Here is a 23,919-nt window from a genome sequence, read left to right as displayed (position 1 = left end):
TATTGCTGCCACGAACAAGTTTCATGACTTGAATATAAAACCAATGTTGAGGCTTTATAAAGCAAAGGTAAGGCCTCACTTGGAGATGTGAGCAGATTTGGGCCCCTTTTTTCAGAAAAGATGTGCTGACATTGCAGAAGGTTCAGAGGAGGTTGACGGAAGTGATTTCGGGAGTGAAAGGGTTACCATACGAGGACCAGTTGATTGCTCTGGACCTGTACTCACTGGAATTCAGAAGAATGGGGGGGGGGGGGGTGCAGAATCTCACTGAAACCTATCGAATATTGAAAGGCCTCAATAGAGTGGTGTGCAGAGGAGGGTGAGTCTAGGACCGATGACACATTCTCAGAGTAGAGGGACGTCCATTTAAAAGAGAAATTTCATTAGCCAGAGGCTGGTGAATCTGTGGAATTCTTTGCCATAGATAAATGTGGAGGCCAAGTTAATTAGAGGTTGATAGCTTCTCGATTGGTCAGAGCATGAAGTGTTACAGTGCGAAGGCAGGAGAATGGGGTTGAGAGGGAAATGGATTAGCCATGATGAAATAGCAGATCAAATCCAATGGGCCAAATGGCCTAATTCTGCTCCCGTATCTTATGGTCTTACATCAGTCAGTGATAATAAACTTGATTCTGTTTTGCTTTTTCTCTCCTCCTCAGTTCTGATACAGGATAGCAGATCTGAAACAAAGATGGTTTTTCTCTCCACACACGCTGCCTGATGGGCTGAATCTTTCCTGCATTTTCTGCTTATATTTCAGATTTCCAGCATCTGCAGTTTTAACTTTCACCTCCTGCTCCAACTGCAGAAGAACTTGGAGGACCCACATGGACAGCAGCCACAGAACGAGAGTGGAAGGAAGTCATCCCAACTCAGGCGGGATATACGTAGAACAGTCCTCACAGTACAGGCCCTTCAGCCCACAACATAGTGCTGACCCTTGAACCTACTCCCGCCGCTGACGGTAAGCAGATTGTATGTTCGCCCCACGGCCACGTGGGTTAACTGTGGGTGTTCCGGTTTCCTTGCACATTCAGGTTAATAAGTTGTGGACACGCTATATTGGCACTGGAAGCATGGCGACACTTGCGGGTTTCCGCCAGCACATTGCAAAATAAACTGAATAGAATTCCTCCCCGTGCCTTGTGGCACCTCAGGCAGCCACCTTGCCATTTCTGTCCTATTTGTCTGTTTTACGAGGCCAAATTGCTAGCTCAATGCTCAGCCCACCACAACTAGAAAGCGTGCAAGGAGCTGGCCGGATTTGGACCCAGGACCAACCGCCTTGAAGGCCAGTGTGGATGCTACTACACCACCGGCCAATTGTAAAATAAGATGATAACACAAATAATACATTTCACCACGCTTCAATGTACATGTAAAATATAAAGATCATTTTTAACTGTCCACTTTCATCCGTAGATGCTGCCTGACCCACTGAGTTCCTCCTGCATTCTGTGTGAGTTGCTCTGGATTTCCAGCATCTGCAGAATCTCCTGTAACTCCAGTTTCTCAATCCTTTCCCAGAAACACTGGCAGTCTGATAGTCTGTAAAGCCTCTTTGAACGCACATCATGTTTAGTAGTTTGTCCGTTTTTGTTTGTGTATAATTTTTCATTGATTCTATAGGATCTCCTTATATCTACTGTGAATGCTCGCAAAAATGAATCTCAGGGTAGCATATGGTGACATCTTGTGCCTAGCGTCACCTTATGGACATACAAACTACCTACGTATATACAGTATAGTGCAAAAGTCTTGGGCACATACGTATATATAGCTAGGGTGCCTAAGACTTTTGCATCATACTGTATTTATCAATGTGGAGCATCATGGGAGGGGTATGGGACAACTGGCAGAGAAGGAGTGCCAGGGGAAGGAGTGGGGGTGGTATGGGTACAGACACACCCAGCCCTCAGACACCATTAGACATAGGAGCAGGATTAGGTCATTTGGCCCATCAAGTCTGCTCTGACATTCAATCATTGCTGATACATTTTTTTCTCCTCCTCAACTCCATTTCCCAACCTTCTCCCCGTAACCTTTGATGCCGCATTCAATCAGGGAGAGGAGAGAACGTCGACTCAGACCATGAGGGGCCTGCGTCGGGCATTTTCATGCCTTACAAGACTCAGATTGGAAGTCTATGTGGGGCACCACACCTCACACAGACACTAGAGCAATGTGTGGTTACGTGCCTTGCTCAAGGACACAAGCATGCTCCACGGCTGAGGCTCGAACTAGCGACCTTCAGATCACTAGATAAACACTTTATCCACTTAGCCACGTGCCCAACGTGTCGAATCAAGAACCTATCAATCTCTGCCTTAAATAAATCCAACAATCTGGCCTCCACAACTGCATGTGGCAACAAATTCCACAAATTCACCACCCTCTGGTTAAAGAGATTTCCCTGCATCTCTGTTCTGAATGGACGCCCCTCTATCCTGAGGCTGTGCCCTCTTGTCCTAGACTCTCCCACCACGGGAAACATCCTTTCCACATCTACTCTGTCTCGGCCTTTCAACATTTGAAAGGTTTCAATGAGATCCCCCCTCATCCTTCTAAATTCCAGTGAGTACAGACCCAGAGCCATAAAACATTCCTTGTATGATAACCCTTTCAGTCCTGGATCATCATTGTGAAACCTCCTCTGGACCATCTCCAACGCCAGCACATCTCTTCTGAGATGAGGAGCCCAAAACTGTTCACAATACTCAAGGTGAGGCCTCACTAGTACCTTATACAGACTCAGCATCACATCCTCGCTCTTGTATTCTAGACCTCTTGAAATGAATGCTAACACTGCATTTGCCTTCCTCACCAACTCAACCTGCAAGTTAACTTTTGGGGTGTTCTGCGCAAGGACTCCAAAGTCCCTATGCATCTCAGATTTTTGGATTTTTTCCCCCTTTTAGAAAATATTCTGCACATTTATTTCTACTATCAAAGTGCATGTCCATACATTTTCCAACATTATATTTCATTTGCCACTTTCTCTGAATCTAAGTCCTTCTGCATCCTACCCGTTTCCTCAACACTACCTGCCCCTCCACCAATCTTCATATTATCTGCAAACTCAGCAACAAAGCCATCTATTCCATCATCTAAATCATTGATACGCAGCATAAAAAGAAGCAGTCCCAACACTGACCCCTGCGGAACACCACTAGTCACTGGCAGCCAACCAGAAAACTTGCTTTTATTCTCACTCGCTGCCTGCTTCCAATCAGCCAATGCTCTAATCATGTTAGTAACTTTCCTGTAAAAGCACGGGCTCTTAACTTGGTAAGCAGCCTCATGTGTGGCACCTTGTCAAAGGCCTTCTGAAAGTCCAAATATACAACATCCACTGCATCCGCTTTATCTATCCTACTTGTAATCTCCTCAAAGAATTCCAACAGGTTCATAAGGCAGGATTTTCCCTGAAGGAAACCATGCTGACTTTGTACTATCTTGTCCTGTGTCACCTAGTACTCCATCACCTCGTTCTTAACAATTGACTCTAACATCTTCCCAACCACTGAGGTCAGGCTAACTGGTCTATAATGTCCTTTCTGCTGCCTTCTTCCTTTCTTAGAGTGGAGTGACATTTGCAATTTTCCAGTCCTCTGGCACCATGCCAGAATCCTATTGATTTTGAAAGATCATTGCTAACGCTGCCATAAGCTCTAACACTACCTCTTTCAGAGCCCTAGAGTGCAGTTCATCTGGTCTGGGTAACATATGTACTCTTAGGTCTTCCAGCTTTTGAGCACCTTCTCCCTTGTAATAGTAACTGCACCCAATTCTCATCCTTCACACACTACAACATTTGGCACACTGCTAGTGTCTTCCACAGTGAAGACTGATGTGAAATACTCATTTAGTTCATCTGTCATCTCTTTGTCCCATTATTATTTCTCCTGCCTCATTTTCTCGCAGTCTTATATCCACTTTCATCTCTCTCTTTTTTTTACAACTTGAAAAAGCTTTTACTATCCACTTTGATATTTCATCTTTTCCCTTCTAATGATTCTTTTCCTTGCTCTCTGTAGGTTTTTAAAAGCTTCCCAATCCTCTATCTTCCCACTAATTTTTGCTTTGTTGTAAGCCCTCTCTTTTGTTTTTACATTAGCTTTGACTTCCCTTGTCAGCCACGACTGTACTATTTTGCCACTTGAGTATATTCATTTTGGGAATACACATGTCTTGCACCTTCCTCATTTTTCCCAGAAACACACACCATTGCTGCTCTGCTGAAATTCCTGCCAGCAGCTCCTTCCAATTTACTTTGGCCAACTCCTCTCTCAGACCACTGTCATTTCCCTTACTCCACTGAAGTACTACTACATCAGACCTTACTTTCTCCCTATCAAATTTCAAGTTGAACACAATCATACTGTGATCACTGGTTCCTAAGGGTTCTTTTACCTGAAGCTCCCTAATCACCTTCTGTTCATTGCATAACATCCAATCCAGTATAGCTGATCCCCTAGTAGACTCAATGACAAACTGCTCTAAAAAGCCATCTCTTAGGCATTCAACAAACTCACTCTCTTGACATCCACTACCAACCTGATTTTCCCCAATCAACATGCATGTTAAAATCTCCCATGACCATCATAACATTGCCCTTTTGACTCGCTTTTTCTAATTCCTGTCGTAACCTACGGTCCACCTCCCAGCCACTTTTGGGAGGCCTGTATATAACTGCCATCAGGGTCCTTTTACCCTTGGAGTTTCTTAACTCAACCCACAAGGATTCAACATCCTCTGATCCTATGTCACATCTTTCTACTGATTTGATGCCATTCTTTACCAGTAGAGCCACACCTCTGCCAACCTTCCTATCCCTCCTTTACAATGCGTAACCTTGGACATTCAGCTCCCACTACAACCATCCTTCAGCCACGATTCAGTGATGGCCACAACATCGTACCCAACAATCTGTAATAGTGCAACAGTGCAGTCTGTAAAAGAGAACATGGCTTTAAGGTAAGGGGTGGGAAGTTCAAGGGGGATATTAGAGGAAGGTTTTTTACTCAGAGAGTGGTTGGTGTGTGGAATGCACTGCCTGAGGTAATGGTGGAGGCAGATACACTAGTGAAGTTTAAGAGACTACTAGACAGGTATATGGAGGAATTTAAGGTGGAGGGTTATATAGGAGGCAGGGTTTGAGGGTCGGCACAACATTGTGGGCCGAAGGGCCTGTAATGTGCTGTACTATTCTATGCTCTATGTTCTATGCAACAAGATCATCCACCTTATTTCTTATACTCCACACATTAAGATGCAACGCTTTGAGTACTGTATTTGCTATCCTTTCTGATTCTGCATCCCTAATGATTTGATACTCAGCCTATTGGTTGCAACTGAGACCCATCACCTGCCTGCCCTTCCTGACAGTCTGACTACACACTATCTTTACTTTTTTACCATCGTCCTATCCTGTGTCCTATTACTCCAGTTCCCACCCCCTGCCAAATTACTTTAAATCCTCTCTAACAGCCCTAACAAACCTGCCTGCAAAAATATTGGTCCCCCTCATGTTCAGGTGCAACCCATCACTTTTGAACAGGTCATACCTCCCACTGAAGAGACCCAATGATCCAAGAACCTGAATCCCTGCCCCCTGCACCAACTTCTCAGCCACACATTTATCTGCCAAATCATCCTGCTTCTCAGCTTTCTACCTAGCTCTCTAAATTCTCTTTTCAGGACCTATTTCCTTTTCCTTCCTATGTCATGGGTACCAATATGTACCAAGACATCTGGCTGTTCTCCCTTCCTCTCCAAAATGAGGCAACATCATTTGATTCCAAACAATTGGTTTATTGATCATTACAGTACGTCTCTCTGGAGCTTCCCGTGCTCTCCTCATTCCTTTTCTCTTTTCCCAACTATGATTCCCCTCTCCCTGCCCCCTTCCCACTCTCCGTCCACAATAGAGACCCATATCAGAGTCAGGTTTATCATCACTCACATATATCATGAAATTTGTTTTTTCTTTGTGGCAGCAGTACAATAGATAAAATTACTACAGTACAATGCAAAGGTCTTGGGCATCGTAGCTATATATAGGTGCCTAAGACTTCCATACATCACTTTATGTCTTTTTATTTGCTGTCTTTTTATTGTGTCCTGTATCTTATTGTGATCAAAGTACACATGGGCACACTCAGCAAAGGTTTAGAATACTAACTATAACAGAATCAATGAAAGTTCAACCAGTGTGCAAAAGACAGCAAACTGTGCAAATGTAAATATAAACAAATAGCAATAAATAATGAGAACATGAGATAAAGAGATAAAGAGTCCTTAAAGTGAGATCATTAGTTGTGGGAACATCTCAATGGATGGATAAGTGAGTGAAATTATTCCCTTCTGTTCAAGAGCCTGATGTTTGAGGGGGAATAACTAGTCTTGAATGTGGTAGTGTGAGTCCTGAGGCTCTTGTATCTTCTACCTGATGGCAGCAGTGAGAAAAGAAGAGCATGGCCTGGGTGGGGGGAGTCCTTGATGATGGATGCTGCTTTCCAGCGACAGCATTTCACTTAACTGTGTTGAACGGTTGGGTAGGCTGCATCGGATCTGGAATAACAGTTATTTCAATTCCCCTTTACACTTGTGTACTGGAAATGACATTAATCAATCTTGATAATAAATTTACTTTGAACATTGACTTAGTGCCAGAATAAGGGAGATAAAGAAATCTAAGTGCTTTGGTGATATGCCTCTAAAGAGAGATTGTTTTTCATCTGCAGAAAGTGAGAAGAATTCAAGGCAGAGTTAAAATAAAACCATATATGACTGTTTTTTAAAAATCATTCATAAAGCATTGCCTTTGCTGATGTGGCCAGCGTTGATTAGCTTGCTCTGATAAGAACATGATAAAGTGACTCATTTGCAAAGCCAGACTTACACTGCATTCTTCAACACTCAAATACCTTGCACTACTGTCAGTTAACAATCACGCATTGACCTAAATCACAGCCCTACCTAACCTGCAAGGGAACTGCATGCACTCCCTGCATCAGTTTTCAAAGTCAAATCAAATTTATTATCAGAGTAGGTATATGTCACCATATACAACCCTGAGACTGAGACTGATTATCTTGCAGGCATTTACAGGAAAATAAAGGCATACAATAGAATTTATGAAAAACCATACATAAAGACTGACAAAAAAATCTAATGTGCAGACAAAAGGTAAATTGTGCAACTAAGTAAATAAACAAAACTGAAAACATGAGATGTGGAGTCTGTGAATATGAATCTAAGAGTTATGGAATGAATTCAAAGTTGAGGTGGGTGAAGTTATCCTCACTGGTTCAGGAGCCTGATGATTGTAGGGTAGTAACTGTTCCTGGACCTGGTGGTGTGAGACCTAAAGCTCCTGTACTTCCTGCGCGATGGTGGTGACCAAATAGAAAAAGGGAGTAGATACAGCAGACACAAAATGCTGACCCGAAATGGCAACTGTTTATTCCCCTCTTGGAATGCCTCCTGACTTGCCAAGTTCCTCCAGCTTTTTGTGTGCGTTTCTCAAGTTTACCAGCATCTGCAGAATGCCTTGTGCAAAGAAAGCATATTTAAGTTTTAGGCAGCTGCAAGTTAGAGATAAGATTAGCTGTATTTGTCACACATACATCAAAATATACAGTGAAATGTGTCATTTGTGTCAGATCAGACAGGATTGGGCTGAGGGTAGCCTTAAGTGTTGTCAGGCTTCCAACGCCTACATAGCATGTCCACAACTCACTAACCCAAACCCATACGTCTTTGGAATGTGGATGGAAACCGGAGCAACCGGAGGAAAACCACACGGAAGTGGGGAGAACATACAAGCTCCTTCCAGACAGTGGCGGGGATCGAACCCTGATCGGTGATCAGTGGCGCTGTAAAGTGATTGCATTAACCATTACACTACTGTGTCACTCCACAAGCTGGCTTCAAGCTTAAACTATTGCCCTCTAATCCACTAAGGGAATTTGGAGAATACAAAGAAAGCAGGAGAGAGCTTAAACAGAGAAATCAGGAGGGCTAAAGATGGCCATGAAAAGGCCTTGGTGAATTAGAACGACAGAGTATCCCAAGGCATTTTATACATATATTAAAAATGGGAGGGAAACTTGGGAAAGGGTTGGACCACTCAAAGACAAAAGAGAGAATTTTGGCTGGAGATAGAGGAAATGGGCAAGCTGCCAAACAATTACTACACATCAGTGTACACCACGAAGGACGATATGGGGGATGGTGAGATCAGGGAGAGCATTCTAGTAAGGCTGATAAGTTCTGCCAAAGGATCTCGGCCCGAAACATCAACTGTACTCTTTTCCGTAGATGCTGCTTGGCCTGTTGAGTTCCTAAAACATTTTGTGTATGTTGCAGGAATTAAGAGCTGTTGGGTCTCTTGTACTGATCTATGGAATCCCAATTCTTGTCCCAAAAAAGTGTGGAACCCAGCATATCACCACGTTACTCTCAACAACCCTCTGTGAGTTACCTTAAAAATGTTATCTAAGAAAAGATGTGCTGGCATTGGAGAGGGTTCAGAGGAGGGTCACGAGAATGATCCCAGCAATTAAAGAGTTAATGTATGAGGAGTGTTTGATGGCTCTGGGCCTGTGCTCACTGGAGATTAGAAGAATGATGGAGGATCTCACTGAAACCTATCAAATATTGAAAGGCCTAGAGATGGAGTGGATGTGGAGAGGAAGTTTCCTATAGTAGAAGAGCCTAGGACCGGAGGACACAGCCTCAGAATAGAGGGATGTCCAATTAGAACAGCGATGAGGAGGAATTTCTTTAGCCAAAGGGTGGTGAATAAGTGGAATTTATTGCCACAGAAGACTGTGGAGGCAAAGTCATTGAGTATATTTAAAGTGGAGATTTTTAGGTTCTTGATTAGTAAAGGTGTTAAAGGTTACAGGGAAATGGCAATAGAATGGGGTTGAGAGGGATAATAAATCAGCCATGATGGAATGCTGGAGTAAACTCAATGGACTGAATAGCCTCATTCTGCTACCATGCCTCATGGTCTCCGAAATATCTAGCCTAATGCAATTCTAGCCTCCTGTTCATCCCGTTTTATTTGCTGCCATATCTATGAAGTCCAATACTCCGGGATTCTAGTCCTAAACTTCTTCACCCCCAGACCCCCCTCGTTTAAGGTACACCTTACAAGCCAGCTCTGAGATAACATTGGACTGAGTTCATGGCCACCTGCCTTTCCAACATTTTACATGGCTCAATGATTTTTGTTTATATCGCTCATGAACCAACATGGGAATGTCACACAGATATTGAGTACATAGAGGTGAGAGCTTTTGCACATTTTAGACCAGAGATCATCAGACCAAGATGCAGAATCAGGCCATTTGGCCCATCGAGTCTGCTCAACCATTCCATCATGACTGTTTTACTATCCCTCTCAATCCCATTCTCCTTTGACGCCCTGATTAATCAAGAACTAATCAAGAACCAATTAATCAACCTCCACTTTAAATATACCCAATGACTTGACCTCCACAGCTCTCTTTAACAATGAATTCTACTGATTCACCACCTCCTGGCCAAGGAAATTTTTCCTCATCTCTGTTCTAAAGGGATGTTCTTCAATTCTGCAGCTGCGTCCTCAAGTCCAAGACTCCCCCACTATAAGGAACATCCTCTATACATTCACTGTCTGGACCTTTCAATATTCGTTAGGTTTCAATAAGATCCACCTTGATTCTTCTAAATTGCAAGGAGTACAGGCCCAGACCATCAAACACTCCTCTATGCTAACTCTTTCATTCCCAGAATCATTCTCATAAATCTGCTCTGGACCCTCTACAAGGCCAGCACATCCTTTCTTAGATAAAGAGTCCAAAACTGCTCATATACTCCAAGTGCGGTGTGACCAATGCCTTATAAAGTCTCAGCATTACATCTTTCTCTTGTCCTCTCGAAATGAATGCTAACATTGCATTTGCCTTCCTCACCACTGACTCAATTTTCAGCAAGATTAATTTACGCACTTCCTTATGCGCAAATCACCCAACTGAACATTTCCTTACCTTGGATTGCCAGAAACATTTCAGGAAAATTATGTAGGCTTTCCTGTTAGAGGTTTGCAAGTATTGATTTTCAAGACGGCTGTTTCAAGACCAGCTTGTAGACCTGCCTTTCCCTTCTGTGCAGAGCCTTGACCTAATAATGGGACCTCAACTTATTACAACTTTTCCTCCAACCATTTCATTCTTTGTCCATGACAGAACCATTTCAAAAATTTCCCTGAGCTTCCAAAAGGAAACTCCAAGTCTGAAGTGAGGAATGGGAGAAACAAAACAAACAGTTTTAAAGAAGGGCAGGATTTTTTTATTGATGGACCACAGAAAGCATCTGAAGCAGATCATTACAGGTTGGTACAGCAACTGACTGCAAGAAACTGCAGAGAGTTGTGGACAGCGATCATGAAAGATGCCACCCACCCCAGACATTCCCTCTTCTCACCTCTCCCTTAGGGGAGAAAATGCAAAAGCCTAAAAGCATGTACCTCCAGGCTCAAGCTCAGCTTCTACCCGACATTTTAAGATTATTGAACGATGCCCTAGTATAATAAAATGGATCTTTCATCTCACAATTGACTCTGTTATGGCCTTGCACCAGTGTCTGCCTACACTGCACTTTCTCTGTAACTACAACACTTCATTCTGCGTTCTGTTATCGTTTTTCCTTTTATGATCCAAGGAAACTTGGCTGTGAGAATTCAGAATGGGCTTGCCCATATTGTATTGTAAATAGGCAACCAGAACGGCACACAATACTCCAAATTTGGCCTCACTTACACCTTATACAACTTCAACAAAACATCCCATCTCCTCAAAGTTCAAAGTCAATTTGTATATGCCACCACACCGAGCTCTGAGATATGTTTTCTTGTGGGCATACACAGTAAGTCCAAAACCACAACAGAGTCGATGAAAGACCACACCCTACAGGGCAACAAACAACCAAGGTACAAAATACAAGAATAACAAAAAGAGAAAAATAATAATGATAAATAAATAAGCGATAAATATCAAGAACATGAGATGAAGAGTGCTTGAAAGAGAGTCCATAGTTTGTAGGAGTAATTCAGTGATGGAGGAGAGGAAAGTTGAGTGAAGTTATCCCCATTAGCCTGATGGTTGAAGGGTAATAACTGTTCCTGAACCTGGAGGTTCCCAAACCTTCTTCCTGATGGCGGCAGTGAGAAGAGACCATGACCTGGGTGGCCATGATGATGGCTGCTTCTTTCCTGTGATAGCACTCCATGTAGATGTGCTCAATGGTTGGGAAGGCTTTACCTGTGATGGACTGGGCTATATCCACTACCTTTTGCAGGATTTTCCATTCAAATACATTGGTGTTTTCATACCAGGCTGCTGCAGCCAGTCAAAAAACTCATCACCACACTTCTATAGAAGTTCATCAAAGTTTTAGATGTCATACTGAAATCTCTGCAAACTCCTCTGGAAGTAGAGGTGCTACCATGTTTTCTTCATAATTGCACTTATGTGCTGGTCCTCCAAAATAATAACACCTAGGAATTTAAAGTTGCCAACCTCTCTCCACCTCTGATCCCCCGATGAGGACTGCCTCATGAAGCTCTGGTTTCCTCCCCCCAGAATTAATAATCAGCTCCTTGAGTTTGCTAACATTGAGTGAGAGGCTGTTGTTGTTACTGTGAGATGGCTTTCCAGAGATTGCACCTAGACCTCTTGTATCTTACTTGGTTGTCATGCCTCTGATTCGGTTCTTAGCAGATTACAGATCTGCCGGTCCATTCAGGGCTTCTGGTCGGGTAAGACTCTGAATAATTCTGGCGGACACACTCACCTACGACTTTTTTTTATATATAAAGTTTGTGACAACCATGGAGTACTGATTCAGATTCACAGATGAGTCCTTAAACATGGTCCAGTCCACCAACTCAAGACAATCCCGTAGCCTCCCACAACCGACTCTTCATTGTCCTCATCTCTTTAGCCTCTGCTTGTATGCAGGTAGAAGGGCAGCCAAGTGAACAGATTTCCCAAAGTGCAGTCTGGGCACGGAACAGTAGGCACTCCTTACCACAGTGTAGCAGTGGTCTCGTGTGTTGGGACCTCTTGTGTTACAGGTTATATGTTGATGGCAAATAGCCAGAGATTTCTTGAAACAAGACTGGCCAAGACCCTTCATCAGAACTGGTAAGGAAGGGGGATGTTCACAGAATAAAAAGGTGAGGGGATGGAAGGAGAATATCTAGAAGGTGACAGGTCAAGCCAGGTGGGTGGGAAAGATGAAGGACTGGAGGGGAAGGAATCTGATAGGAGAGGAGAGAGGGCTGTAGGAGAAAGGAGAGTAGGAGGGGACCCAGGAGAGGTGATAGGCAAGTGAGAAGAGATAAAAGACTAGAGTGGGGAATAGAACAAGTGAGGAGGGGGGAGGGAAGTTTTTTTTAAAGTCGAAAGGAGAAATTGATAATCGTGCCATCAAGGTTGGAGGCTACCCAGGCGACATGTAGGAATTGGAATTGAAATGTTTGGCACCAAGAAGTTCCACTTTAGGTGGATGGAGCGGAGGTGCCTGATGAAGCTGTCCTCCAATTTACGACGGATCTTATTGTAGAAGAATCTGCATCAGGATCAATAGACGACCCTCATGAGAATAGGTTGAGTGAACTCAGCTTTTTCTCCTTGGAGCAACGGAGGATGAGAGGTGACCTGATAGAGGTGTATAAGATGATCCGAGGCATTGATCGTGTGGATAGCCAGAGGCTTTTTCCCAGGGCTGAAATGGTTGCCACAAGAGGACACAGGATTAAAGTGCTGGGGAGTAGGTACAGAGGAGATGTCAGTGGTAAGTTTTTTTACGCAGAGAGTGGTGAGTGCATGGAATGGGCTGCCGGCAACGGTGGTGGAGGCAGATACGATAGGGTCTTTTAAGAGACTTTTGGATAGGTACATGGAGCTTAGAAAAATAGAGGGCTATGGGCAAGCCTAGTAATTTCTAAGGTAGGGACATGTTCGGCACAACTTTGTGGGCTGAAGGGCCTGTACTGTGCTGTAGGTTTTCTATGTTTTTATGACCCCACTAGATTGGTTACTTCACCTGGAAGGACTGTTTGGGGCCTGAATGGAGGTGAAGGAGGCCAATGGCAGGGATACGTGTCGGGAGGGTGATTAGTAGGGAGGGACAAATGGACAAGGGGATCACGGAGGGAGAGATCCCTGCAGAGAGCGGAGAGTGGGGGGAAGTTTGGTGGTAGGATCCCTTTGAGGATGACAGAGGTTGCAGAGAATAATGAGTTGGATACCCTAACTTGAATGGTGTTGCTGTACCCTACAGGCTGACCACACCTCAAAACAAAACAAGCCCTCACCTTGACGATGCTGATTGGCTTCCGGGACAGATGGTAGGCTGTGTACAGCAGGAAGGTCAGAACTAGTGTGAATGTTCTGTAGCTGGAAAATATAATTACAAGACCAAACTTCAAAAGTCAGAGTAAAATTATCAAAGTATAATAAATAATAATTTATTGTCACCATAAACAACCCTGAGATTCATTTTCTTGTGTGCATTCACAGAAGAACGAAGAAATACAATAGAATGAATTGAGAACTACAAACAAGCAATCAGAAGACAAGCTGTACAAATATAATAAAACAAAACAAACAGTACTGACAACGAGTTGTAGAGTCCTTGAAAGCCAGTCCATAAGTTGGGAATCAGTTCAGGGTTGAAGTGAGTGAAGTTATCTCCTCTGGTTCAGAAGCCTGGTGGTTGAGGGGTAATAGCTGTTCCTGAACCTGCTGGTATGGGGCCCAAGGCCTCTCTCCCTCCTTCCCAACGGTAGGAACAGTTGAGAGCAACTCGACACATGCAGCACACAATTGTGACAGTGAGATAGTCCAAAACATCTCACAGGAACGAACAATCAAAATCAGGTTCAAAAACTAAAGATGAGGATAAGCTAGTACAACTCATGAAAAGGACAGACTATTAAAGGGGTAACATGATTAAAAGAGAGATGTGACAATGTTCAGTCCTGGTGAATGGAAACACGGTGGTACAGTAGTGAAGTTTTCACTAAACTACGCTTTACTTTTGATCTAATTGTGCTCTTTCTTGTAAAAGATGTGTATAAATTCTTTGATGCATGGTTTTCAAGTGAATACTGCTTATCTGATGCTCTGAGCCTGTGATGCTGCTGCAAGTAAGTTTTTCATTACACCTGTACACATACGGACTCGGGCATTTGAACAATAAGTTTAAGGTTCAAAGTTCAAAGTAAATCTATTCTCCCCACACCTTTTTGTACTCATTATCTCCCATCTATCTTTCAGACCTGATAAACACAGACCGGTACAGCATAGTAGGCCCTTTGGCCCAACTTATACCCTATCCGAACCTCAATCCACTCCTTCCCTCCCATATAACCCTCCATTTTTATCACCCATGTGCCTATCTTATAGTCTCATAAATGCCCCTAATGTATCTGCCTCCACCACCACCCCGGCAGAGCGTTCCATGCATCCACTACTGACTGTGTAAAATATACTTACATCACCTCCATACTTCCCTCAAATCATCTTAAAATTTTAGCCATTTTCGTCCAGGGAAACAGTCTCTGGAGGAGATCCAGAGAAACACACACAAATTGCTGGAGGAACTCAGGTCAGGCAGTATCTATGGGAAAAAAGTACAGTCGACGTTTCCGGCCCAAGCCCTTTCGCAGGACCCTCCTGCCAAAGGGTTTCAGGCCAAATTGTCATCTGTACTTTTTCCCATAGATGCTGCCTGACCTGCTGAGTTCCTCCAGCAATTTGTGGTGTTTCTCTGGATCTCCTCCAGAGACTGTTTCCCTGGACGAAAACGGCTAAAATTATTCCAGTGAGTAGAAGCCCGGAATCATCAAATGCTCCTCATATGGCAAGCCTTTCAATCCCAAAATCATTTTCTTATGAACCCTCTCCAATGTCAGCATATCCTTTCTTAAAAAAGGGGACCAAAACTGCTCACAATACTCCTAGTGTGTTCTGGGCTATGCCTCAGCATTACATCCTTGTTTTTTATATTCTAATCCTCTCAAAATGAATGCTAACATTGCATATGCCTTCCCCACTACTGACTCAACCAGCAATTTAACCTTTAGAGGACAAGGACTCTCTTTGCATCCCTGATTTCTGAATTTACTCCCCAATTAGAAAATAGTCTCTGCCTTGATGCTGTACATTCTTCCCTATTCACATTCTGGGCATTATATGCCACAGAATTCTGAGGGAGCTAATGTGGTTTAAGCCTTCCTCACCTGCACAGAGAGGACCATCCAGCAGTGAGTACCTTGCTCAGGTATTGTTTATTAGTGAGCCGTGTGCATCATAAATGACAGAATCTAGCTGCAACTACCCCTCAGATACGGAAACAAGATAAACTCATTCAGCCCCTCAGACAAGGAACTATGCAAAGGGTGAAGTACAAGACTGGTAACATTTACAGTAAGTATCAGACAGACAGACTATAACCAAGAAAAGAGCTCTTCTTCACACACCAGCATTTCACGATGGTATAAATTTTACCCAAAAAACATCCAGGCTATTTTCAAAACCACAATTCTGAAATGTGCCAACTCTGCTTACTCAACTGTTCATTGTTACTATTTTAGGTGTGTATGTTTACCAAAATGATGATGAGATAGAAGTGGCTTTTTATTGCACTTAGTTGGCACTCCAAACAGGATATGTACACAATGATGTAAAAGGCAAGAACAGATAAATTCCAATTAAGGTTGGCATTGGAAAAGAAAATAGTTTCCTTATAACCGCACTAAATGTTTTAGAAACAGCTGCTTCCCCTCCACCATCAGATTTCTGAATGGACATTGAACACTACTTTTCTTCACTACTTTTGCTCTCCTTTTGTACTACTTATAATTTTTTAAATACATTTCTTAATGTAATTTATATAGTATATTTTATGTATTGCATTGTACTGCTAAACTCTACCATGAACAGTGCCAAGTCTGGCTGTGAAAAGAAGAGGGTTCGACATAGGACAAGCGAACCCATCCCGTAAAAACCTGCCGCTACAGAAATGCCAACAGAAGCCCCAAAGACCTCATCCCTGGGAGTGGAAGGATCGTCGATGGGCTGCACCTGGGAGCAATCTAAAAGACTGGCCCAGGACAGAGGACTCTGGTGAGCCGCCGTCGGCAGCCCGTGCCCCAGTGAGGGCAATGGGCTTAAGAAGACTGTACTGCTGCCGCCAAACAACAAATTTCACAACATGTTCTGTTTCACTCACCATTGGTCACGAGTAAACGAAGTTAGAAAGTAAATCCCTAAAGGAACCGAGGCCATTGATTGCTGCCCGTTACCTAAACCCCGACAAGGGTCCAAGAATTCACTTTGTTGCGTTTAAAGCAGGTGGTGTTGGTTTCAAGGATTTTGGTCTATCTGCACAAAGGCCTGGTGCTGAAAGATTTCATCCTTCTCTTCCTCTGACAGGTCTTCTCCATAAAACTAGAATAGATAAAGAGATTATTATGATTAACAATCAAATTATTAAAAACACTTGCTGAAATGGATGACAGTTATTGTCAGTAGTGAGTTCTGCATTGAAATGGTTATCTCTTCCCTAATATCACTGTCAACAACGTCACAGGCATATTTACATATGTAATACATTCTGTACATACGTAACCCCAAGTTCTCTATTATCTGTTGCATCTTTCACCACCCACGCCACGGCTATTCAGTTCTGTTGACAATATCCACAACCATTCCCTCCAATTAACATTCTTTCGATACGTGTCTGGTAACGTCTTATCAAGATAATTACCTATGGCAATTCCATAACCTAACTTGAACTAATTCTTATACATCACAGGCCCATCCCTCTGACCCTCCGATCATTGGTAATATCTACAGAAAGTGCTGCCTCAAGAAAGCAACATCTGCCATCAAGATCACATATATATATATACACACATACACACACACATATACAGTACACACAAACACATATACATACAAATAAATTCACACAGAGTACTGTACAAAAGTTTGAGAGATTTTTAAAAATTCTGTAAAGTGAAGGTGCTTTCAAAAATAATGAAATGAAAATTTTCTGAATATCAAAAGATTACTATAAAGAGCAGTAGACAGTAAAAAAAACGAAGTTAAATCAACATTGGCCCTTTAAAACTGCATCAATTCTCTTCAGTATACTGTCATGCAGTTTTATAAGAAATTCTGCTGGCAAGTTGTTCCAAGCTTCTTGGAGAACTTGCCATAGTTCTTCTGCAGACTTTGGCTGTCCCTTTTGCTTCTGTCTCTGCAGGTAATCCCAGACAGCCTTGATGATGTTGAGATCATGGCTCTGTGGAGGCCACACTATTTATTGCAGAACTCCTTGTTCTTCTCTTCAGTGAAGGTAGTTCTTTATGACCTTGGTCATGAGTTTGTGGTCATTGTCCTGCTGCAGAATTAAGTTGGGACCAATCAGACATCTCCCTGATGGTATGTGTGATAGATGGGAATCTGCTTGAACTTCTCAGCATTGAGGAGTCTATTAATTCTGACCAGATCACCAAATCCATTTGCAGAAATGCAGCCTCAAACCCGAAAGGAACCTCCACCACACTTCACCATTGGCTGCAGACTCATCTATGTCGCATTCTCCAGCTCTTCTGTGGATAAACTGCCTCCTGCTTGAGCCAGAAATTTTAAGTTTTATCTCATCAGTCCAGAGCACTTGCTGCCATTGTTCAGCACCCCAGTCGTTGTGGTTTTGTCTGTAGGCGAGTCACTAGGCTTTGTTTGCTTTTTGGCAGCAACTATTCCATGAAGACCACTTCTGACAAGACTTCTCCAGATTATAGAAGGGTGTAGTTGTGTTCCAGTGGCTTCAGTCAGTTCAGACCTGATGGCAGTGCTGGAATTCTTCTAAGTTAGAAGGGACATCAGTTTAATGTATCTCTCCTCTGCTGCACTCAGTTTCCATGGCTGACCACTGTGTATCTGATCCACTGCCTCTTTGAGCTTCTCCTGAAGAGCTTGGACAGCGCATCTTGAAACTCCTGTCTACAGCAAAATTTCTGCTTGGGAGAGACCTTGCTGATGCAGGCTGACCAACCCGTGTCTTGCTGCTATGCTCACTCTTGCCATGGAGTAAGAATTGATGATTTAAGGGTAAAACTGTCATATCTGCCACTCTCTCACCTTTTAGTTTAGTTGTCCTTTACCAAGTTTGGTTCCTTTTACACCCGTTTCTGTTTCAGTTTAGTTCATTAAACTCATTACATCATTGATCATTAGCACCTGTTTGTTACCTTTGTTTAATCATACGCTGGGCTAGATATCTAAAAAGTCATCTATTGCTTAATGTTACTTCCTTTAATGAAATACAAATATTTCTCTGTAACATTTAATTTTTTGGAAAATGAATGTTTGGAAATCTAAAATTTGTTCTTTTCTACTGACACACGGATCATCATCATCACGTGCCGTGTCGTACAACGTGGGCGATCATGGTCTTTGACCAGGATTGTTCTTGGCAAATTTTTCTACAGAAGTGGTTCGCCATTGCCTTCTTCTGGGCAGTGTCTTTACAAGATGGGTGACTCCAGCCATTACCAATACTCTACAGAAATTGTCTGCCTGGCGTCAGTGGTCACATAACCAGGACTTGTGATATGAACCAGCTGGTCGTACAACTGTCCACCACCTGCTGCCACGGCTTCACGTGACCCTGATCGGGGGCTAAGCAGGTGCTACACCTTGCCCAAGAATGACCTGCAGGCTAACGGAGGGAATGAGCACTGTGTATCTCCTTTGGTAGAGATGTATCTCCACCCAGCCACTCAGATATCTAAAGTCCAATAGAATATTCCAACTTCTCTCCAGGACACTGGTCTGCAGCTTCAAACAACTTTTTCCACACATTTAACTTATTAGTCATAGAGTCATTGAGCTAGGCAACAGCATTCTTCATGCTGACCCTAGAAAAAAATCTAGGGTGTCGGAGACTTTTGCACAGTAATATATAAAAACACACGCACATCCAAACTGTGTGACTGCATGTTCACTTGCTATCTTATACGTGCTGGATGTGCCTTGTGCTGTGCATGGCATTGCTGTGTTTCGTACCTTGGCTCCACAGGAATGCTGTTTTGATTTGGGTGTTCATGTATGGTTGAAAGACAATTAAACTTGAACTGAACTAATCACTTTGCACTAAAATACATTATTTTATTGTTATAAATGTGCTCTTCCTTGTAAAAATTGTGTATAATTTATGGTTAATTGATTTTTCCTTGAGTTGCTGCTTATCTGATACTCTGTACCTGTGCTGCTGCAGTAAGTAATTTTTCATTGCACCTGTGCATGTGATAATAAACTCCACATAGATTTCCCAATGGTTATACCACGGGATTAATCAATAACAACAGGAATGTTGCAAATTATATATTACATCGCAAAAAAATAAATAGATTAAATTCAAACTTATCTGATCAATGTTTTGAAACTGGTACTTTTTTACATTCTACTTGGTCCTGTTCCAAAATTCAACCTTTTTGGATAAATTTAAGAGTTTTATTGGAACAAATTACCGGAACTCAACTTCCACATAACCCTGTATTATTTTTATTAGATGACATTGAAGGGATAAAACCGAAACTTAAATTGAATAAATAGCAGAAAGAATTTATAAAAATACTTGGAAATCAGATTCGTATCTAAGTATGCAAGGTATGTATAATGCCATGCACAGCACAAGGCACATCCAGCACGTATAATGGAATTTTTAGCCGTATTCCACTTGAAAAAATTACTTATAATTTAAGAGATAAATATGATACATTTTTGAATATTTGGTGCCCTTATTTACAAAAGATAGGTTGGCATATCTAGGTGCTCCGATGATAAAGATGTTGGGCCTTTGGGAAAAGTAACAAATAAATATACTAAATTTATTTCGAATCCCATGGAGCATGTGGAGACCTTCCAATATCCAGGCAGTCTTTCTTTCTTTCTTTTTTTTTCCTTTTTCTTTTAGGTAGGGGTATATATCGGGGGGAAGGGCTAAGGGGAGGGGGGAGGGTAGATATTATTATTCCATGTAATCAAGCTTGAAAACTCAATAAAAATTATATTAAAAAAAAACAACAGGAATCAGGAAACTAAACTGATTCTCCTGAGAACAAGATCCAGAGTCTAATTCCAATTCAGACTGGGCTCCTGTTGTAGTTGTTATTCTGTTAACTCAGCAGAGACCAACACTTGGCAATTTGATTAACTGAATGAGAAGAGCAGGGCACGACCCTGCTCATGGACTGTTTGTCCCATCAGAGAGGAGGCTGCGTAGCATCCACATCAGCACCACCAGACTCAAAGCAGTAAGGCTGACCAATTAGTCATTTACAGTGACCGCACAGATCGCACGGATCATCAGAGTCTCTCTTCCACCCATCAGAGATATTTATCAGAGCATTGCATACGCTGGGCCCTCAGCACAGTCAGTGATCACTTCCATTCATCCAAACATCTCTTTGACCCCCTACCATCAGGCAGGAGGTACTGTAGAATGAGGATTCTTCCCCAGGCCGTCAGAGGGCTGAACTCCCTGCCACCACCCAGGTCTCCTCACGTATGAAGCGCCAGTAGCATTCTACTGTTTACTTTGTAACTTGTGTTGTAAATGCACCTCATTATTTGTTAATTTATTGTGGTAATATTAACTTCTGTGTTGTGTGTGTGTTATATGTACTGTGTTGTGTACCTTGATCTCGAGAAACGTTATTTTGTTTGGCAGTATACACGTGAAAGACGATAAACTGAACTTGAACTGATTTTATATCTTTGTACAATACAGCAGCCGCTGAACAGTAAGTTTCAATACACATCTTCTAACTTCTATAGATGCACAGTGCAGAGTATCCTGGCTGGTTGATCACACTCTGGTACGGAAACACCAATGCCCAAAGACTACAGAAAGTAGTGGATACAGCCCAATCTATCACAGGCAAAGCCATCCCCACCGCTGGGCACATCTACAAAGAGCACTGCTATGAGAAAGCATCAATCCATCATCAGGGAACCCCACCATCTAGGCCGTGCTCTCTTCTCACTGCCGCCAACGGGAAGGAGGCACCCTACCAGTTCCTCATCCAAGTCATTTATAAAAATCACAAAAAGCAAGGTCCTAGAACAGATCACTGGTTGCCGATCTCCAGGCAGAATACCACCCACTGCCTTTTGAGGGCAAGACAATTCTGAATCCACACAGCCGAAATTCCCAATAAATACATGCCTCCTGACTTTCTGAATGAGGAATCTTAGAATCCTGTCAAATGTCTTATTAAAATATACCACATCAGAATCAGAGTCAAAATCACTGGCATATGTCATGAAATTTGTTATGTGACAGCAGTATATTGCAGTACATAATAAAAAGACTATAAATTACAATAAACATATGTTTAAAAAGTAAAGTAAATAAGCAGTAAAAAACAGAAAAAATACAAAGGAAGGATTCATAGATCGTTCAGAAATCTGTTGGCAGAGGGGAAGAAGCTGTTCCTGAATCACTTACTGTGTGTCTTTGGGCTCCTGTACCCTGATGGTAACAATGAGAACAAGGCATGACCTGGGTGATGGGGGTCCTTAATGACAGATGCCATCTTTCAGAGGCATCACCTTTTGAAGATGTCCTGGATGCTGGGGAGGGGGGGTGCCCACGATGGAGCTGACTGAATTTACAATTTCCTGCAGCTTTATCCAATCTGCCCACCTTCATCAATATGTTGTGTCACTTCTTCATGCCTATACCTTTCCCAGCCTGCTGTCATGGCCATGCCAGATTCTTAGATAGGCACATGAAAGAAAGTACAGGAGCTAAGCACTCCATCAATCTTAGAGCGGGTTAAAAGGCTGGGACATCGTGGGACAAAGGGCTTGTACTCTGCTATACCTTTCTATTTTCCATATTGATCTCAAATCAGTTTCAGCATCCCTTGTGAACATTCAAAATGCTTCCCAATGCTGCCTCTCACGTATACTCCATCCTGGGAGGATTTAAATTACTACCTGAATAACAGCAAAGCTACTTCCTAGGACACAGTCATATTCCTCCACGTAGAACAGAGAAGAAACAGTACATGGAGAGCTATGTCAGAGAGTTAGATTGATCTTAGAGTAGGTTAAATGGTCAACAGAACATCATGGGCTGAAGGGCCTGTACTGCGCTGTACTGCTCTAACAGTTCATCAACCCCCGTTCTGATCCTGCTAGCATTCAAATAGAGGCAGACAAAATGCTGGAGAGACTCAGCTGGTCAGGCAGCATCTATGGAAATGAATAAACAGTTGATGTCTCAGGCCGAGACCCATCATCAGGACTGGAAAGGAAGGGGGAAGATGCCAGAATAAGGAGGGGAGGGGAAGGAGGACAAGCTGGAAGATGACAGGTGAAGCCAGGTGGGTGAAGAGGGAGGGGATGAAGTGAGAAGCTGGGAGGTGATGGGTGGAAAAGGCAAAGGGCTGGAGGAGGAGGAGGAGTCTAGTAGGAGAGGAGAGTGGACCATGGGAGAAAGGGAAGGCAGGGCACCAGGGGAGGTGATAGGCAGGTGAGAAGAAGAGGTAAGAGGCCGGAGTGGGAAATTAGAGAAGAGGAAGGAGGACGGGGAAATGAAGAACAAAAATATTTCACGGCATCCAACTGACTGCAATTTGGCCCCTTTCCAGTGCGGATCCTTCCTCCCGGTTCTCTACCTTTACACCGGCTGCCCCACTCTGCTTCCCATACACGTCGACTACAAGCGGTGTGAAAGAGCAGTCACCGGTGCAGGGGCCCTGCTCCCGGGGAGAGTGACCCGCCCGGGGACACTAGGGACCGACCCGAGGTAGAAGTCAACTCGGCACCCATCCCGGGACAGAGACAGCCCCGGTACCCTCCCCCCCAGACCGCTGTCACCACCGCCCCGACACCAGCCTGCACTCACCGACGCCCGCCGATCCCGGTATCCCGCTCCTTCACCTGACAACCAGCACTTCCGGGTGGCAACAGGTGCAGCAACCGCCGCCGCAGCAGCTGAGCGCTGCGCATGCGTCCCCAGCCCCGACGTGCTGCGCATGCGCTGCCGCTGGGTATCCTGGAGATTGTAGTATTTCCGACCGGACACCCGAAACTCACGCCGAACTCAACAAGCCAGGCTGTAATTGTGGAGGTGTGGGCGTAAAATGCTGTGTTGTATATATGTGCTGGAGAACATAATTATGTAATTCTGGAGAAGGCGCTAGGCCAAAATGTAGCAACTGTGGAGGGGCGCAATAGTTCTGCTGAAGCAGAGTGTTCTGTGAATCAGAAAGCCGCGAAAGTTCGGGGAGAGGCTCTTCTAGAAAGCAAAGACCTATTAATGTCAGAATACAGACAGGTTAAAGCCAATGTGTACATTGCATGATTTTCAAGATTCAGGATTGTTTAATGTAATTTCCTGTATAAAAGTGCAAAGGAGAACGAAATAATTGTTACTCCGGATCCGATGCGGCACAGAAAAACACAAAAGATAAAGAACACAATAATTTTTTTTAAAAAACACAATAGATGTAAGTACATAAGATAGCTTATATAGGTTGATTGTATGCCCACAAAGCGATGCTACGCTGTTAAAGTTCAAAGTTCAAACTTTGACAAACAGTCTATCAGCAGGGTATGTGAATTGAATTGACTATTTCTTACAGCTTCACATACATTAGGAGTAAAAATCTTTACATTATGTCTCCATCTAAATGTGCAATTATAGTAATTTATAATAATTTATAATAAATAGGACAGTCAATGTAACATAGATATACACTCAAATCAGTGTGAGTTAATCTGTCTGATGGCCTGGTGGAAGAAGCTGTCCCGGAGCCTGTTGGTCCTG

General features: G+C 43.1%; 1 protein-coding gene across 1 annotated transcript in view; it reads right to left on the bottom strand.

Moving 5' to 3' along the window:
* The window catches only part of LOC140198796 (glucose-6-phosphate exchanger SLC37A1-like), a 148,950-nt gene extending 125,867 nt beyond the window's left edge, over window positions 1–23,083 (bottom strand). The window contains exons 1-3 of the mRNA XM_072259832.1: window positions 22,996–23,083; window positions 16,297–16,514; window positions 13,376–13,457 (exon numbers count right to left, since the gene is read on the bottom strand). Of these exons, the coding sequence (XP_072115933.1) occupies window positions 13,376–13,457; window positions 16,297–16,352 (138 nt within the window). The 5' untranslated portion in view covers window positions 16,353–16,514; window positions 22,996–23,083. The remainder of the gene's footprint in view (window positions 1–13,375; window positions 13,458–16,296; window positions 16,515–22,995) is intronic.
* Window positions 23,084–23,919: the final 836 nt, after the last annotated feature.

Source organism: Mobula birostris, chromosome 6 (genome assembly GCF_030028105.1).
Source record: "Mobula birostris isolate sMobBir1 chromosome 6, sMobBir1.hap1, whole genome shotgun sequence".
Classification (NCBI taxonomy): Eukaryota; Metazoa; Chordata; class Chondrichthyes; order Myliobatiformes; family Myliobatidae; genus Mobula; species Mobula birostris.
Note: the sequence above shows the minus strand (reverse complement) of the source record. Positions and strands in the feature narration are given on the sequence as shown.